The 18,849-nt window shown below is 42.6% G+C and overlaps 1 protein-coding gene across 2 annotated transcripts; it reads left to right on the top strand.

Moving 5' to 3' along the window:
• Positions 1 to 8,748: 8,748 nt before the first annotated feature.
• On the top strand, positions 8,749 to 17,260 carry RBM15 (RNA binding motif protein 15). 2 transcript variants are annotated; one of them, XM_054482839.2, is made up of 2 exons: positions 8,749 to 12,862; positions 16,891 to 17,260. In XM_054482839.2, the coding sequence occupies exons 1-2, from the start codon at positions 10,000 to 10,002 to the stop codon at positions 16,935 to 16,937; spliced, it is 2,910 nt and encodes a 969-aa protein (XP_054338814.1). In that variant the 5' UTR covers positions 8,749 to 9,999; the 3' UTR covers positions 16,938 to 17,260. The 2 variants fall into 2 exon arrangements, with proteins under 2 accessions (XP_054338814.1, XP_054338805.1); XM_054482830.2 differs by having other exon boundaries at positions 16,119 to 17,260.
• Positions 17,261 to 18,849: the final 1,589 nt, after the last annotated feature.

The following is an 18,849-nucleotide window of genomic DNA, read 5'->3' as shown; positions in this document are numbered from 1 at the left end:
CCATTTGTTTTGTGCTTTATAGCTTATTTTCCCATCTAGGATATAAGGTAGCATTAGGCATTGATTTTATTGACATGTCTCTCGTTTATTCTGGAAGAAATTCAACTTCTATAACTAAAAACTTGATAGCTAACTGGAATAAAGCGAATTTTCTTAAGGTAAGGATAATAAGAAAACAAACAAAATGTGTAATAAACATCATCTTAAATGGAGAAACATTAGAAGTACTCCTTTTAAAATTAGGAATAATAAGCCGGGTGCAGTGGCTCACACCTGTAATCCCAGCGCTCTGGGAGGCCGAGGTGGATGGATCACCTGAGGACAGGAGTTCGAGACCAGCCTGACCAAAGTGGTGAAACCCCATCTCTACTAATGTAGCAGGACAAGCCACAGACAAAACCCCTCAGACACCAGGTTAAAGAAGGAAGATGCTTTATTCGGCTGGGAGCATCGGCAGAATTGCGTCTCAAGAACCGAGCTCCCTGAAGAAAGAGTTCCTAGCCCTTTTAAGGGCTTACAACTCTAAGGAGTCCACGTGAAAAGGTCGTGATAGATTGAGCAAGCAAGAGGTGTGTGACTATGTCCACAAACGCTAGCGGTGGGGGTAAGCAAGGCAAGTATTTCTCTATACCATTGTCTGTGATCTATAGATAGCACGAGCGGTTAGGGTGGGGGTTAATCTTTTTTTTTTTTTTTTAAGACAGAGTCTTGCTCTGTCGCCCAGGCTGGAGTGCATCGGCACAATCTCGGCTCACTGCAAGCTCCGCCTCCCGGGTTCACGCCATTCTCCTGTCTCAGCCTCCCGAGTAGCTGGGACTACAGGTGTCCGCCACCACGCTCAGCTAATTTTTTTGTATTTTTAGTAGAAGCAGGGTTTCACCATGTTAGCCAGGATGGTCTCGATCTCCTGACCTCATGATCCACCCGCCTCGGCCTCCCAAAGTGCTGGGATTACAGGCGTGAGCCACCACGCCTGGCCAGGGTGAGGGTTAATCTTTAATCTACAGGCCTGGCGAGTGGCGCCGATCAGTCTGTTATTTTTCAGTCTTCACTTCCTCCTTTTCTTTGGAGACGGGACAGTAGGAGAAATGGCCTCTCTCCTCACTAAAAATACAAAAAATTAGATAGGCGTGGTGGCGCTCAGGAGGCTGAGGCAGGGGAATCGCTGGAACCCAGGAGGCAGAGGTTGCAGTGAGCCAAGATCACGCCATTGCACTCCAGCCTGGGCAACAAGAGCGAAACTCTGTCTCAAAAAATAAATAAACAAAAAATAAAAATAAAATAAAATAAGGAATAATAATGCTTACCATCATTCTTTCTATGTAACATCCTATCAAAGATTCTATCAGTCAAAGTCAGCACAGTAACACCAGAAAAGCAAAATCATAAGGATTAGAAAGGAAGAAATACTCTTACTATTTGTAGATGGTATGACTGCCTACATAAAAAACTAAAAGGGGGTCAGGCACAATGGCTCATGCTTGTAATCCCAGCACTTTGGGAAGCCGAGGTGGGGAGATCACTTGAGCCCAGGAGTTCAAGATCAGCCTGGGCAATACAGTGAAACCCTATCTCCACTAAAAATACAAAAACTGAGGTGAGAGGATCACCTGAGCCCTGGGAGGTCGAGGCTGCAGTGAGCCGTGATCACACCACTGCACTCCAGCCTGGGCAACAGAGTGAGACCCTGTCTCAAAAAAAAAAAAAAAAAATTTAGCAAGGGGCTGTATTTCAAATCCTGACAACAGACAAATAAAAAGCATAATTTAATTTAAAAAGACACCATTACCAATAGTAACAAACCATACTAAAAGAGATGCAAGAGTACTCATCAAGTATACAAATTTTGCTGAAGGAAACGAAATGAGACCTAATTAAATGAAAAATATCCATATTCACTGAAATACTTTTTTAATAAGGAAAAATAATTTTTTTATAGGGAGACTTTTTTTTGTCTTTTTCTTTCCTTTTTGTGGAGAATGGGGTCTCGCTATGTTGCCCATGCAGATCTCAAACTCCTGGGCTCAAGCTATCCTCTCACCTCTGCCTCCCTAAGTGCTGGGATTACAGGTGTGAACCACTCTGCCTTATAATTTATAAGAAAGAACAAAAATTTAATATAGTCAAATACTGGTGGCAGGGTTGGGGAAAGTGATGAGGATTTCTTAGACAAGATACAGAAAGTGCTAACTATAAAATGTTGATAAATTCTATCTTATTTAAATTAAGAATTTGTTTCTTAAAAATCAGCTTAAATTGTGTGAAAAGATAAGCCACAACTAGAAAAAGATGTTTGCCATACATACACTCTATAATAAAGGATTAGGATCAAGAACATGTGAAAAACTCATATACCTATAAGAAACATACAATTCAATAGAGGAGCAAAATACATGAATAGATATTTCATAGATGAAGAAATATACATGGCCAGTAAACTTATAAAGAGATATGCAACCTCACTAGTAATCAAGGAAATAAAATATCAAAACCACAAAGACATGCTATTTTATGTCCATTTGATTAAAAAAAGTTATAAAATGTTAGTGACATGGATCAATAAGATCTCTTATACACTACTGATGAGATTGTAAATTGCTAAACACCACTTTAGAAAACAATTTGACATTATCCTGTGAAATTGGACATTCAATATAACCTTTTTTTTTTTTTTTTTAAGAGACAGGGAGGGTCTCACTATATTACCCACGCTGGCCTTGAACTCCTGGGCTCAAGTGATCTGTCCACCTCAGCCTCCTGAGTAGCTGGGGTTACAGGCCAGCTTCAATATAACTTTTTAATCCAGTAATTCCACTCCTAGGTATCCTTCACCTCTCCATCCTATCCCAGGGGAATTCTTACATATGTGCCTCAGGACATATGAATAAGAATCTTCATCATAGCACTGCGTTAGGCCATTCTGTGTTGCTATAAAGCAATACACAAGACTGGGGTAATTTATAAAGAAAAGAGGTTTTCACTGGCTCACAGTTCTGCAGGCTGTACAGGAAGCATAGTGCTGACATCTGCTCAGCTTCTGGTGAGGTTTTGGCCTGCTTACTATCATGGCAGAAGGCAAAGGGGGAGCCAGCATATCCCACAGTGAGAGTGGGAGTGAGACAGAGTGGAGTGACATATACTTTTAAACAACCAGAACTCTGGAGAACTCACTCACTATCACCAGGACAGCACCAAGCCGTGAAGGATCTTCCCCCATGATCTAAATGCCTCTCACCAGGCCCCACCACCAACACTGAAGATAACATTTCAACATGAGATTAGAGGGGACAACATTCAAACTATATCAAGCACTCTTCATAATAGCACAAAAAGTAAAAAATATTCATAGCCCAAATCAAAAGAAAAATGGATATATAAGTAGTAGTATATTCAATATAATGGAATATTTTACAACAATGGAAATAAACTATAGCTACTATGTATGATAACATGCAAGAATCACAGTAACACAATAAATGAAAAATGCAAATCTCAGAAAATTATATATAGTGTGTTGTTCGAATACAAGTTTGTATAAAGTTCTAAAACAACCGAAATGAAAAGAATATACTTTTAAAGTATGTGTGTGCACACATGTGCAAGCACACACACATGAATTCTTTAAAATTCCTTTAAAAATTCTTTTACAAGGCGAGGATTGTTAAATGCTAGATTCAGGATATCTATGAAGGTGGGCAGTAGACAGGATAGAGGAGGAGCATTTAGGTAGATGTAAATTACTGATAATTTTCTATTTGTTTGAGTGCTGGATTGAGTGCTGGGTTCAGGGATATTCATTATGTTATTAATAAATAATAAACGTTGAAGGGCCCATATATGGACCATTGATGATTGTATACCATGAATTAAGGATTATAATTAATCCAATTCTATGTACCCAAGTTCAAAGAGAAAATATATTAATAATAGCAATCATTTATATAGTGTTTACCACATGCCAGGCACTGTTCTAAGCTCTTTATATAGTTTAACCCATTTAATTTTCCCTGTGAGGAGAAAACCAAGGCCCAGAGAGGTTACCAGTAACTCTTCTGAGGCCCATAGCAGAGCTGGGATTTAATCCAGGCTGGCAGCCTCCAGAGTCTGTACTCTTAATCACTACCCTATAAGGTGTCTAAATAAATAAAAGAGATAATTATATTAGGGCTTAGTCATGAAAAAGTTATAGCAGAGTGCTTTCTATAACAATATTAAAGGAGGAACCACATGGACAGCTCTGTAAGGATACTAAAACCCCCTGAATTGTATTACTTTGAGTGGGTAAACTTTATGGTATATAAATTATATCTTAATAAAGCTGTTAAAAAAAAAACCTCACAGACCACAAATAGTGATTTTGTAACACAAACTGGGTCCTGAATGATTGTTTGCTACTTGTGGGATTTCATATTTGCCTAACGGTAAATATTTGTTTGGTCTGAGACCAAACAAAATAAACCTCATTGTCAAGACACCACTCACTTTATGAAGGAGGATGAAATAGAAAATTTTAATCTGCTATTATGGATGGAAAAAAATTTTCAATTCCCAGCTTTAGCCTCTTATTTGCATCTGCCAGGAAATTGGACGGCTCTCAACTCTCAAGATAAATTTCATATTGCAGTTGTAATTTTTTGTGTGTATATTGAGGATACACAAACAATAAAACCTAGGAAAGATGAGGGTGGAAAGAGGACATTTGATTGAAAACATAAGTTTAAGATGCCAGTATGTTTTCAATCTTTATTAAGTTTAACGTATATATCATGAAGTTTATGCATTTAAAATATACAATTCTAAAATTAGCTGGGCGTGGTTGTGCATACCTGTAATCCCAGCTACTCTGGAGGCTGAGGCAGGAGAATCACTTCAACCCGGGAGGCAGAGGCTTCAGTGAGCTGAGATTGCATCACTGCACTCCAGTCTAGGCAACTGAGCAACACTCCATCAAAAATAAATGAATAAATAAATAAAGTATACAATTCAGTGGATTTTTTTTACTATCCTTACAGAGCTGCTCTGATGCTCAGGGAGTCTGCTGGTAACTTAACTCTGTTTTCTTTTATTTTTTTCTTTTTTGAGACGGAGTCTTGATCTGTCATCCAGGCTGGAGTGCTGTGGCACCATTTCAGCTCATTGCAACCTCTGTCTCCTGGGTTCAAGCGATTTTCCTGCCTTAGCCTCCCGAGTAGCTGGGATTACAGGCATCTGCTACCAGGCCTGGCTAATTTTTGTATTTTTAGTAGAGACACGGGGTGGGCACCACGTTGGCCATGCTGATCTCCAACTCCTGACCTCAAGTGATACACCCGTCTTGGTCTCCCAAAGTGCTGGGATTACAGGCGTGAGCCACTTCGTCCAGCCCTGTTTTCATGACCACCGAAAATCCTCCTCACCTAGGTCAGCTCTCCTCACAAATCTGGCCATTGATCACAAAGAGATCAAATGAAAGCTCGGGTTGCACCTTAACAATTCCAACATCAACAGCAAAAGAAGGGTTCAAAGTCCTGGCCAACTAAACCATGGGTCACTTTTATCCACTTTTATGCATGTGCCCTCTCTAAAGCACACATGTAAACAGAGGATAAAACCTAACTTGGTTGGGTGCAGTGGCTCACATCTGTAATCCCAGTGCTTTGGGGAGGCTGAGATAGGAGGATCACTTGAGGCCAGTAGTTTGAGATAAGCCTGGGCAACATGGCTAGACCCCATTGCTACAAAAAATTTAAAAATTAGCTGAGTGTGGTGGTGTGTGCCTGTGGTCCTAGCTACATGGGAGGCTGAATTGGGACGACTGCTTGAGCCCAGGAATTTGAGGTTGCAGTGAGTTATGACTGCACCATTACAATCCAGCCTGGGTGACAGAGCAAGTCCCTGTCTCTAAAACAAAACAAAAACAAAGCAACAAAAAAGAAAAAACCAAAAAAAAGAAGAAACTCAGTAAGCAGCTTCACAAAGAGATCAAATGAAAGCTCGGGTTGCACCTTAACGATTCCAACATCAACAGCAAAAGAAGGGTTCAAAGTCCTGGCCAACTAAACCATGGGTCACTTTTATCCACTTTTATGCATGTGCCCTCTCTAAAGCACACATGTAAACAGAGGATAAAACCTAACTTGGTTGGGTGCAGTGGCTCACATCTGTAATCCCAGTGCTTTGGGGAGGCTGAGATAGGAGGATCACTTGAGGCCGGTAGTTTGAGATAAGCCTGGGCAACATGGCTAGACCCCATTGCTACAAAAAATTTAAAAATTAGCTGAGTGTGGTGGTGTGTGCCTGTGGTCCTAGCTACATGGGAGGCTGAATTGGGACGATTGCTTGAGCCCAGGAATTTGAGGTTGCAGTGAGTTATGACTGCACCATTACACTCCAGCCTGGGTGACAGAGCAAGTCCCTGTCTCTAAAACAAAAACAAAAACAAAGCAACAAAAAAGAAAAAACAAAAAAAAAAGAAGAAAGTAAGCAGCTTTATGCTTTAAAGCAGGGGTTCCCAGCCCCCAGGCTGTGGACCAGTAATGGTCAGTTGCCTGTTAGGACGTGGCTGCACAGTAGGTGAGGGGCAGGGGAGGGAGCATTACTGCCTGAGCTCTGCCTCCTGACAGATCAGCAGAGGCATTAGATTCTCAGAGGAGGGCTAACCCTATTGTGAACGGAGTATGTGAGGGATGTGGGTTGTGTGTGCCTTATGATAATCTAATGCCTGATGATCTGAGGTGGAACAGTTCCATGAAACTGGTCCCTGATGCCAAAAAGTTTGGGGACCACTGCTTTAAAGAACACAAAGGATTTTCAGGTAGTATCTGCTGGAAGCCAGGGGAGGGGGTAATTTTGGAGGCAATAACACAAAGGAAATAAAAACGATCACTTATTTTAACTACAGCATGGATCCAACTTATGTCATTATTCATTTGTCGTGGAAAGACACACACACACACATACACATCACAGGCAATATTTTGGCTGTTACTCTTAATGGAATCTAGGCCTTTTCCATCTAACCGTAAAACTTACTAGTACTCTTGGCTCCAGGCGGATTTCCAGTCCCCCTAGGCAAGCCTTTGTACTATAGCCAGCTGCGGGCAGTAGCTTCCATCAAGCTCCCTGGTATTTGCAGTGGCAAGCCACTAAGACTGGCATACCTCTGGTGCATGTTCACACAGACTGGGTGTCTGTTTATCTTCCTGAATTATTTCTCTCAAATCTTGTGCTCCCTCAATGCCTATCATGAAGTTTGGAAAACTACTGATTTGGTCATTATCTTTTTCTTTGATCAGTGAGTCACCTTAGCAGGTCAATTAAGGTTAAAAAGTCACTCTGGTGCCTGGTTCATTATCTCGATTGGCTATTACATTGAGTAATCAGATAATGGCTTAACTTCAATTTCCATTTGTGGTCTATTAACATAACCTTGAAACAGATTTAAAATTGTAAAATTTTATTTCGTGCTTTTACAAATAATCTGTTCATGTGTTTTTTATCCTCCAGCATCCAGATTTTTATCTTTAAATACCATCTCCCACTAAAAGGAACCAGAGCTCTCTGGAGAAATGGCTGATTCCACAACTGGGGCAGGAAATTTATCAGGTAAGTCTGGAAGAAAATAATGGAGAAACGAAGAGTGGGAAGAGTGATGCAGATGAAACAAGATTGACATGATTTGATAATTGTTGAAATAGGGTGTTGGGTACACATGGGAGTTCTTTATAGTATTCTTTTATATATTTTAAACTTTTTCCATAAAAATAGTTTAAGGAAAGTTAAAAATGTTATTTTTTAAACTGAAGGAGTAACAGCGCCCTTTGTAGAAACAAAAGATTTCTACAAAGAAAAGTGAAGTCTCCCTCCTACTCCAGACCCTCGCACCCCTCCTCAGGGCAATCCTAGTAACAATTTCCCATGTATTTGTCAAGAAAGTTTCCATGAAAATAAATTTTTTAAATGTACATACTCATAAATACAAATATTTTTAAAACCACAAATGGTAGCGTATTATACACATTATTTTATGCCTTATGCAGTTTTATTTCCCTTTTTAATACAATGAATATGTCTACACATTACAATATTGTGGATTTTTATGCTTTACAATTGAGCTTCTTCCTTCGAGTTTCTTTGATCTAATCAAGAGATAAAAGGCCTACAGCTTCACATTCCTCAGGATTATTTACAAAAAGGATGGCTCAGCCAAGGCTAAATTTAGGTTACAGTCCCTAATCTTAACAGTTTTTAAATTTAGGTTTCAGCTTTTGGGATGTTATTGTTACCTTGAAAAATGTCATGTTTATAAACACCTCACACCCTCTACTATAGATTGGATCTTGGGAAATAGGGTTGAGGACCGGATTAATACAAGAATCCTAGTAACCTCCGCCCCGGAGCATACCTGTGAGGGCTGCAGACTGTCTAAAGGCCGTGGTGACCTCAGCGATGCGTCCCTCCACCAACCGGCGAGTGCTGGGGCACAGGCCATAAGCTCGGCATCGCCTGCACCTCTCACAGGTGCTCTGTCCGCCACAGTAACGCTCTATGGAAAGGAAAGTTGTACGGCGAACGACTGAAGTAGCCAAACGAGGTGGATCTGGAGCGGCCGCAAGGTGCCTGTGCTGCTGGCTTTTAACACACAATAAGAGTGCCAAGGGATACAAGAAGCCACAGGGGGAAAAACAAGTGACATATCTGCATGGAGCCTAAATTTCGCTTGGTGATTTTCAGAGTAGAAGCATTACATATTAAAAACAAACACTGCTATTTTAGGGGAATACAGAATTAAAAAATCCACACAGATTCGCAACATAAAACATGCCGCCCAAAGACACGTCCGCGGTGTCCCGACAGTTCCGGCTCCGCCCGCGGGCCACGAGGCGGGGAGCGACGGTCACTCCCCTCGGTTACCCGGAGTACTTGGGCGGGAACGGGGAGCGCCCGGGAGAGACAGGCTCCTGGGCGAGGGCTGCGTCTTAGCCGCCATGCTTCTTAGCTCTCGAGATCCCGCGTGTTACGTGTTAGCACCGCCCCGGGGCGTCAGCATGACCCGAGGCTGCAGGAACCGTGAACTCCCTGCCCCGCGGGCCCGGGTGACCGCGGGCGGCGCTCTCCCGCGCGCGGGGGGCGGGGCTTCCCCCGGCTGTTCACTCAGCGACCACAGCGACATAAGATGGTGTCCGCTAGGCGTCCCAGGACGGCTTCCTGAGGGACTGGAGGGCCCCGACAGCCGGAGAGCCTGCCCCGCCCCTTGGCTGGCACAGGTGGGACGGCGGGGAGCTCAGAAGTTTCGAACTCCAAGGGCCGAAGCACAGCCAAATACCCCACGGAACTTAACAAATGTTTGTGGGGAGAACGCCGAAAACGCGGGGAGGTGGGGCTGGCACACAGTCACCCTCTCGCGACATCTAAGTGACGTCGCACAGCAAGCACGTGTTCTAGTCTTTCACCTTCAGTCAGCCTCCTCCGTTATACAGGCCTACCCCTTTAAGCGAGTGATGGACAGTTATTTTAGCCTATCATCTTCCTTGCCGACATCCAATCAGATTTAAACTTCTTTTAGCCGCTGGAGGAGTTGGAAAAAGGGGGTCGAAAGAGGGAGCATACCGTCTCTCGCGATATCGCTGTGAGCCTGCCTCTCTGGAAAAAACGCCGAAACTGATGGCCCGACCTCCCAAATAGTGGTTTAAAGGACGGGTTTATAAGCCAATGAAAGGGATGAGGAGGTGGGGTTGCTGCTTTCACTGAGCAAGAAGTACCGTTACAGGGCAGACTTTTTGTCCAATCAACACCTCAACACTTTGGGTCACGTGACCGAAGAGTGCGAGGGGCGGAGCTACAGTCTGGCGCGAGGAACCGTTAAGATAGACAACAAATGTAACCAATGAGGTACTCTGACTAGTGGGTTGGGAACCCAATAACAGTGGTTGGGCAGGCGCCTTCCTGGAGCGCGGGGAGATGTAAAGATAGACAAATAATTTTCCCAATGAGACTGTAGAAGAGAGAGCTAATTGGCCAATGAGGACTGCGGGGCGGGACCCTGTGCCGCGGCGGAGTCCAAGATGGCGGCGTGCGGTTCCGCTGTGTGAAACGAGCGCGGGGCGGCGGGTTAATCAGCTCCGCGGAGACGACCTCCGACGACCCGCAACAATGAAGGGAAAAGAGCGCTCGCCAGTGAAGGCCAAACGCTCCCGTGGTGGTGAGGATTCGACTTCCCGCGGAGAGCGGAGCAAGAAGTTAGGGGGCTCTGGTGGCAGCAATGGGAGCAGCAGCGGAAAGACCGATAGCGGCGGTGGGTCGCGGCGGAGTCTCCACCTGGACAAGTCCAGCAGTCGAGGTGGCAGCCGCGAGTATGACACCGGTGGGGGCAGCTCCAGTAGCCGCTTGCATAGTTATAGCTCCCCGAGCACCAAAAATTCTTCGGGCGGGGGCGAGTCGCGCAGCAGCTCCCGGGGTGGAGGCGGGGAGTCACGTTCCTCTGGGGCCGCCTCCTCAGCTCCCGGCGGCGGGGACGGCGCGGAATACAAGACTCTGAAGATAAGCGAGTTGGGGTCCCAGCTTAGTGACGAAGCGGTGGAGGACGGCCTGTTTCATGAGTTCAAACGCTTCGGTGATGTAAGTGTGAAAATCAGTCATCTGTCGGGTTCTGGCAGCGGGGATGAGCGGGTAGCCTTTGTGAACTTCCGGCGGCCAGAGGACGCGCGGGCGGCCAAGCATGCCAGAGGCCGCCTGGTGCTCTATGACCGTCCTCTGAAGATAGAAGCTGTGTATGTGAGCCGGCGTCGCAGCCGCTCCCCTTTAGACAAAGATACTTATCCTCCATCAGCCAGCGTGGTCGGGGCCTCTGTAGGTGGTCACCGGCACCCCCCTGGAGGTGGTGGAGGCCAGAGATCACTTTCCCCTGGTGGCGCTGCTTTGGGATACAGAGACTACCGGCTGCAGCAGTTGGCTCTTGGCCGTCTGCCCCCTCCACCTCCGCCACCATTGCCTCGAGAGCTGGAGAGAGAAAGAGACTACCCGTTCTATGAGAGAGTGCGCCCTGCATACAGTCTTGAGCCAAGGGTGGGAGCTGGAGCAGGTGCTGCTCCTTTCAGAGAAGTTGATGAGATTTCACCCGAGGATGATCAGCGAGCTAACCGGACGCTTTTCTTGGGCAATCTAGACATCACTGTAACGGAGAGTGATCTAAGAAGGGCGTTTGATCGCTTTGGAGTCATCACAGAAGTAGATATCAAGAGGCCTTCTCGCGGCCAGACTAGTACTTATGGCTTTCTCAAATTTGAGAACTTAGATATGTCTCACCGGGCCAAATTAGCAATGTCCGGCAAAATTATAATTCGGAATCCTATCAAAATTGGTTATGGTAAAGCTACACCCACCACCCGCCTCTGGGTGGGAGGCCTGGGACCATGGGTTCCTCTTGCTGCCCTGGCACGAGAATTTGATCGATTTGGCACCATACGCACCATAGACTACCGAAAAGGTGATAGTTGGGCATATATCCAGTATGAAAGCCTGGATGCAGCGCATGCTGCCTGGACCCATATGCGGGGCTTCCCACTTGGTGGCCCAGATCGACGCCTTAGAGTAGACTTTGCCGACACCGAACATCGTTACCAGCAGCAGTATCTGCAGCCTCTGCCCTTAACTCATTATGAGCTGGTGACAGATGCTTTTGGACATCGGGCACCTGACCCTTTGAGGGGTGCTCGGGATAGGACACCACCCTTACTATACAGAGATCGTGATAGGGACCTTTATCCTGACTCTGATTGGGTGCCACCCCCACCCCCAGTCCGAGAACGCAGCACTCGGACTGCAGCTACTTCTGTGCCTGCTTACGAGCCACTGGATAGCCTAGATCGCAGGCGGGATGGTTGGTCCTTGGACCGGGACAGAGGTGATCGAGATCTGCCCAGCAGCAGAGACCAGCCTAGGAAGCGAAGGCTGCCTGAGGAGAGTGGAGGACGTCATCTGGATAGGTCTCCTGAGAGTGACCGCCCACGAAAACGTCACTGCGCTCCTTCTCCTGACCGCAGTCCAGAATTGAGTAGTAGCCGGGATCGTTACAACAGCGACAATGATCGATCTTCCCGTCTTCTCTTGGAAAGGCCCTCTCCAATCAGAGACAGACGAGGTAGTTTGGAGAAGAGCCAGGGTGACAAGCGAGACCGTAAAAACTCTGCATCAGCTGAACGAGATAGGAAGCACCGGACAACTGCTCCCACTGAGGGAAAAAGCCCTCTGAAAAAAGAAGACCGCTCCGATGGGAGTGCACCTAGCACCAGTACTGCTTCCTCCAAGCTGAAGTCCCCGTCCCAGAAACAGGATGGGGGGACAGCCCCTGCAGCATCAGCCTCTCCTAAACTCTGTTTGGCCTGGCAGGGCATGCTTCTACTGAAGAACAGCAACTTTCCTTCCAACATGCATCTGTTGCAGGGTGACCTCCAAGTGGCTAGTAGTCTTCTTGTGGAGGGTTCAACTGGAGGCAAAGTGGCCCAGCTCAAGATCACTCAGCGTCTCCGTTTGGACCAGCCCAAGTTGGATGAAGTAACTCGACGCATCAAAGTAGCAGGGCCCAATGGTTATGCCATTCTTCTGGCTGTGCCTGGAAGTTCTGACAGCCGGTCCTCCTCTTCCTCAGCTGCATCAGACACTGCCACTTCTACTCAGAGGCCACTTAGGAACCTTGTGTCCTATTTAAAGCAAAAGCAGGCAGCTGGGGTGATCAGCCTCCCTGTGGGGGGCAACAAAGACAAGGAAAACACCGGGGTCCTTCATGCCTTCCCACCTTGTGAGTTCTCCCAGCAGTTCCTGGATTCCCCTGCCAAGGCACTGGCCAAATCTGAAGAAGATTACCTGGTCATGATCATTGTCCGTGGTGCGTCCTAAAGTCTATGTGTAACTTGCATTTACTACTTTGACATGGTTCCTGTTTTGTGATGTGTAATGGGATACAGCATCAGATGCAGTTTTCTTTTTAGTTGTTAGTTGTAGCATTTTCTTTTTTATATTTTTATAAACGTCTTTAAAATAGAAATCAGGACAGTTTAGCTATTTTTTTGTTTGTTTAGTTATTATTTTAAGTGAAAGGGATGCCCTAAAGGTAGCAGGCAGACAGATTTGCTTTAATTAGGCGTTCCCACCCTTATGAGTAATTTTTTTCCTCTATTCAGTTTTTTTTTTTTAATCTTGAGCTTAAAAAATCCTCAGAGTTACAAAACCAAAATTTTGAAAAGTCAGAATTTGGAGAAAGGAGTCCACTGACCATATAAAGAGAGTAATAGCCACCTAAAAATGACTCGATTGGTGTGTGGGTAAATAATTCTTTTACCAGAAATGTGTGTGACTAAAATTTGATCAGGGATCTCAAAGATATGCTGGTAAATTGTATAGCAATGTAATTATTTTAATCAGGTATTTGAGTATTTCTTAAGATAACAGTTTATTCCCAGAGAGTTTGCTTTAACATGCATTTTTAAAATCTTTTGTTCTAGAGTTCTGTATCCCATATATGCACTTTTGGTTTGTAGCAGTAACTGTTCAGTAAAAATTAAGGACTATGTTACAAACCATATATGTCTTATGCTTACACTAGTATGCAAGAAGTGAGTAGGTGCTTTTAAAATCAGAATTCTTTGGTCAGTTATTGGTGTGTGGTGGTGTTTTTACTGACTTTTTCAGAGAGGTGTAGCAGGTACAGTTCTAATTGTGCATATTTCAAAACTAAGTGTTCTTCATCAAAGATGAGTTTTTGTTTTTGTATCAGTTCAAATTTCTGGTTTCAATAATAGAAAGAAGAGTTGTCTGCAGGCTCATAGTCATCTTTTATTTCAGTGGGCATTTAAATCAGCCATATTTGGATTGCAGAATTTCTTAAAAAGTCATCATAAAATGCCTTTGACATGCTCTTTTAAAATTTTGCTTGTCTTTTTATTTTCATATTTAAACAGTAGTGACATTACATTATTGGAAATGTTTTGAACATCTTGGAAATTTTATGTTTAATATTCTCACTGCTGTCCAGCTACGGAATTGAAATGTCAGTGTAGGAAAACCTTTTTTAATTGTTTTATTTTCCCAGACACCTGGAATTAATACAGGATCATTTAACTTAGCCTCACAGTTTTTTTTTTTCAAAGGTGAGAATGATGTCAACCTCTGGTTCTCAACAAGGACTTTTGCTGCTTAACAGTAATGGATTTTTTTTTTTTTAATCCCCTCTGTCCCACCCTTAATTTGTCAGGTCATTAGTAAGTATATTTTTCTCCCTTGATTTAAGTGCTGAAGATTTCAGCTAAGGCCTTTGATATTTAATTATGATTAGAGACTTTTGGAGCTTCTGGATCATGGTCATGTTTCTGTTCTATGAAAGTGACTTACCTTGAAGCCTGGCAGAACCCAACTGTTTTCTTTCTGTTATCAAAGCTGGTAGTTTTGAAATAGCACCAATAATAACCCAGGGAAATGTCATGTAATTTTTATTTTCCATTATGACAGGTGTCTAATGCATGTCAGCACGAAAGTGTCATCACTGCTGTGTCATCCCTCTTGGTTTTCACTATGCATCTATAATTTTTTAAGTTTGCAGGTTTTGTGGGGGTTTTTGTTTGTTTTTAAACTGGAAAAACTAGCCATTTTGAGAAGGAAGGTTCTAGGCTATGAGCATGAAGGTCCTTGTGCCTCTTAGGAAAATACCTGAAATCCTATAATGAAGACTTTTGATGCTTCTTGCTTTAAAAAAGCTGTGCTTGGTTTGGAGTAGACACCTGTTCAGAAACTAATGCAAGTGTGGAGTCTGCATACGTGGGCTCATAGTATAATTTGTGGCCAGCTACATTTTTCCAGTTTAAATAAACTCACTAACCATTAATTTTTGAATATCTTTTGTTGAGATAGTTGGACAAATGATTTTGCTCTTTTGGAGAGTGAAGTCCATGACATCTAATTTTACTATCATCCAAAATGTGTGTTTTATTTCTTTTCTTTTACTTTATTTTTTTTGTTTGTTTTTTGTTTTTTGTTAGTGTGACAGCTTACAGAAGAGTACTATGTTTTTGCTCCATGTTTGTTTGAATCTTTACCTGACATTGCCGCTTCTGTTAGGTCTGGGCAATTTGTGCTTTAGTGTTTTTGAAACAATGGCTTGATACCATTTCTAAATGTATGTATTATAAAAAACTAATTATGTTTAGTTGGTCATTACCTACAGAGTGCCATAGTCCACATGAACCTCTGATTTGTACTGCCCATTCTTTTGTGCAGGTTCATAATATCTATAAAGTATCTAGTTAAACCGTAAGAATTCGAATGAAAGCAAAAGTCTAAAACCGGTTCTACTTCTCATTAGCCAGGATTTAATAATCCCAACGTTGAATGTTCTTTGTAACGACCAATTTTTTTCTGTCTTTCTTCTTTAATTATTTTAATGTAGTTGATTTTCCTGGAACTCAGTTAAAACGAATGGAAAGAAAACTTCAGGATATCATTTAATGACTATTAAGTATTACTGGTAAAAACGTGAAGATAAGACTTTTAGATCACAGCTTCAAATTTTATGGAAAATTAAGCAATCAATACCTAGCCAATAGTTCTGCTTAACTTTCTGGTTAAGTATTTTGTTGGGATTCCTATAAATAATTTTTCACACACAGTTTTAAATTTCTGGTGTACTTTGACTCTCAACTGAGAGTGGATAGAGTTTTTCTTTTGAGGATTACATCTTAAAATGTCCATCGCCTGGCTGGTTATAAGCATTTGTCACCTTTTGAAGGTAAAATATACTCTGGCCCTTCTTGACTCACTTACAGATCATTTTAGGTCCAGTAATAAGAGTCAGGTGTTTGGTTATTGCTTTCAGAGTCAGACATTGTTTAAGTTTATTTAAAAACTATTAGCAGGTTTTCACTGACAATGCTTTTTTAAAAATAAAAAATGTAAATCCACTTTTTTAAGGCAGATTGTTCATTATGCATATACAGCTTGAACTATAGTTTGGGTCCATATAGGAACCATTCACCAAAACTCTGGTAACAGAATTAGGAAATCCTCTTGAGAAGAGGGCCTTAATGACCTTTTGTGTGAAAAAAAATTTTGGAGAGAATTTCTGGACAATTTTTTTTCTGTCTCTGTCACAGGGTTTGGTTTTCATATAGGAGTTAGGTATGAGAACAAGAAGAGAGAAAACATGGCGCTGACCCTGTTATAGTGGTTATAGTGATGTCCCTAAAGGGAGAAAATGATTTCAGGTAACCACAGTGAAATGTTAAGCTAAATGAAGAGTTTTATATGTATGGTTTAAACAGAGTTGAAAAGTGAGATTCCTGAAGTGTTCTTTGGCTGTTTAACAATTATTTGTATGAGTGTTTTCTTAAAATAACGGCTGCTGTCTTTGGTAACATAGATGAGGGTGGATTTTTAAATGGCTTTGTATCGACCCCTTTCTACAATAATGGAGTAGTCTATGTTGCTCCATATAAATTACAGAATGAAAATAGATGGGGCAAAAGTTTGACTAAACTTCACCTTTTTATAGTTTCACTTTTTAAGTTATATTTAGAATACATTGATAGATTATAAATTGATTGTGAAACTTTTTTCTGAATTTTTTCAACATGTTTTACTCAGTTGTACATGAGTATAAAGGATATTTTCAGTCCTGTTATCTTCAATCGCAGTCTTAAAAAAAACCCACCCTATTGTTCTACTTGTTATATGTCATTCATACAGTAAATTCATTTCAAGGTTTATGCCAGTGGGTATTATTGGTGCTTTTTGAAGTTGAGGTGAACCATCCAGGAAGGTCTTGTTAATGTTATGTTCATCTGTAATGGCATAGGGGAAATATATATATTTTTAATATTGTAAACATTTGTACTGAATAACCTTTTTTTCCCCCCCCCCCGCAAGCAAAACTGGTTGAACAGCGGATGAAGATATGGAATTCAAAGCTCTAATGGACCTTTTTGAAGAGAAGTTGTGGCTTATGTGGAGTTGACATGGGCCTCTGATGGAAGAAAGCTAATCTGTTTAGTATTTGTGCATTTTACTAAAATGGCAGCTTAAAGTTGTGTATCTGCTATTGTGATGCCAATGCCGGTGTTTTAAGTGGAAAAAAAATGACCTCTTTGCTTTGTGCTGTGTACACAAGATTTCTGGAAAAGTAAAGAAAAACCCTTTTTATGGCTCACACAGCTTAAGAGTAGCTGTCTCTCAAACGTGCGCTCACAGTTGAGCTGCTTTTGTTTTATTCTAAATAAATTGTTTCTTTTGAGGAAAATGTTTTTCTGCCTGGAAGTGAATTGACGGCAAACCTTTGACCCCTTTGTTTGCAGCCGAGGGGGTACTTGCTGCTGCTCAGATCTTGTATGTCTTGAGCAAGAAGCAGGGAGACCATCAATTTCATTTTGACTATCACGGTGTGTCAATTCTGAAGGATCACTAGTGTTACTGTTGACCCCCTTTGTTTGCAGTGAAGGGGATCATTTGCTTCTCGGTTCTCAACGTGATGAGGAAATGGTGCTGTTTGCTGGCACGCAAGAAGCCGGGGCAGGCACCCTAAGCCTCACCACAGTGCCTGAGTCGGGGGCTTTTGCTGGTTTGAAGAGCTGGAGTTGCTGAAATTTAAGTTTTGATTTATTTTGTTCACCCATCACGTTTGGCCTTAGTTTCATTTTTAATTTGAAGAAAAGTTTGAAATTGCTTTATCTTGCACTTAACATTTGCACCAAATTGCCAAAAGAAGGAGAAATGCTCCGTTTGCTTTTTAAATGTTAATGATGATGTTAATAAAGCCTTTCCTGACACATTTGAGGAGCTCCTCCGTCTCCAGGGGCTTCTTACCAGAGTTATGCAGTGATGGGTTTAGTTCTGAATGGATGAAGAGTTCCTGAGAGCTAGCGTTTGTAATTAGAACCGTTACTTGGTATCTGTGCCTTATTTGACCTTTGGTTCCACATGCCTTGGATGTGCATGCACCGTGACGGTTTCATAGGTACGAACGCACACTCAGGCCCAGTCACTTCGGTTGGTAGTACAGATTGTGAGGAAAAAGATGGAGGCATCCTTAAGGAGGAAAAATGTTTGCCTTTAGTTCCTGCATTATCCTGTACAGGGGCTCCTGAGTTTTGGAAGCCTGTTCCCAGTACAGGAGAACAACTCCCCTGTTTGCAGCAGGAGACTTCAGTGCACGGTGACAACGCTGGAGTTCAAGAGGAAGCCAGCAATGCTGCACCATTGGCTTCAGACACCATTGTTGTTGTTTGCCAGTTTTAAACTTAACTAGTTGCAGACGAAGACCACCTTGAAATGCAGGCTTGTTGGGCTTGTTTTGAATTTTAACCTCGGATGGAAGAGCCCTAGTGCTGTCTGTCTCCATGCGGGATGATGATTGCTAGGCAACAGGTGATTATCAACAAAGGATGCCACGGTTATACTCTGCAAGGTGGTGTTCCAGTGGCAAACAGCTGTATAAACTCTTGTAAACAGGTAAGAGGGTTTTTAGAGGTCAAAATGCATTATAATTAATAGGGTGAGGGCTTTTAATGTTTTGGGTCTGTTTCTCTAGATGGAAGCCTTAAGGCACTCTGCTGCCATTACTAGCTTCCTTCACCGAAGTGTCATATTTCAGGTCAGAACTTTTGTTCTACTTGATATTTTTAAATTTATTTTTAACATTAAAAAAATACTTTTAATGTGGGAGCCAAAGTTTTAAAATCTTGGTTATGGATTTGGGACCTATAGCCTTTATGTCCTTTAAAATTTTGACATTTGCTGTTAACCTTGGCCTTTACCGTTAGTCATGATTTAATGATGCAGGAGGACTTACTGCTGTAAAAACGTTGCTTATTTACAAATACTGATTTCTAA

Source organism: Pongo pygmaeus, chromosome 1 (genome assembly GCF_028885625.2).
Source record: "Pongo pygmaeus isolate AG05252 chromosome 1, NHGRI_mPonPyg2-v2.0_pri, whole genome shotgun sequence".
Lineage (NCBI taxonomy): Eukaryota > Metazoa > Chordata > Mammalia > Primates > Hominidae > Pongo > Pongo pygmaeus.
Note: the sequence above shows the minus strand (reverse complement) of the source record. Positions and strands in the feature narration are given on the sequence as shown.

Excerpts from the sequence above, each read along its gene's own strand:
- RBM15 (XM_054482830.2), top strand. The coding sequence starts at position 10,000 with ATGAGGACTGCGGGGCGGGACCCTGTGCCGCGGCGGAGTCCAAGATGG. Across the intron at positions 12,863-16,118 it reads GGTCATGATCATTGTCCGTG|GGTTTGGTTTTCATATAGGA; the intron begins GTGCGTCCTAAA and ends TCTCTGTCACAG.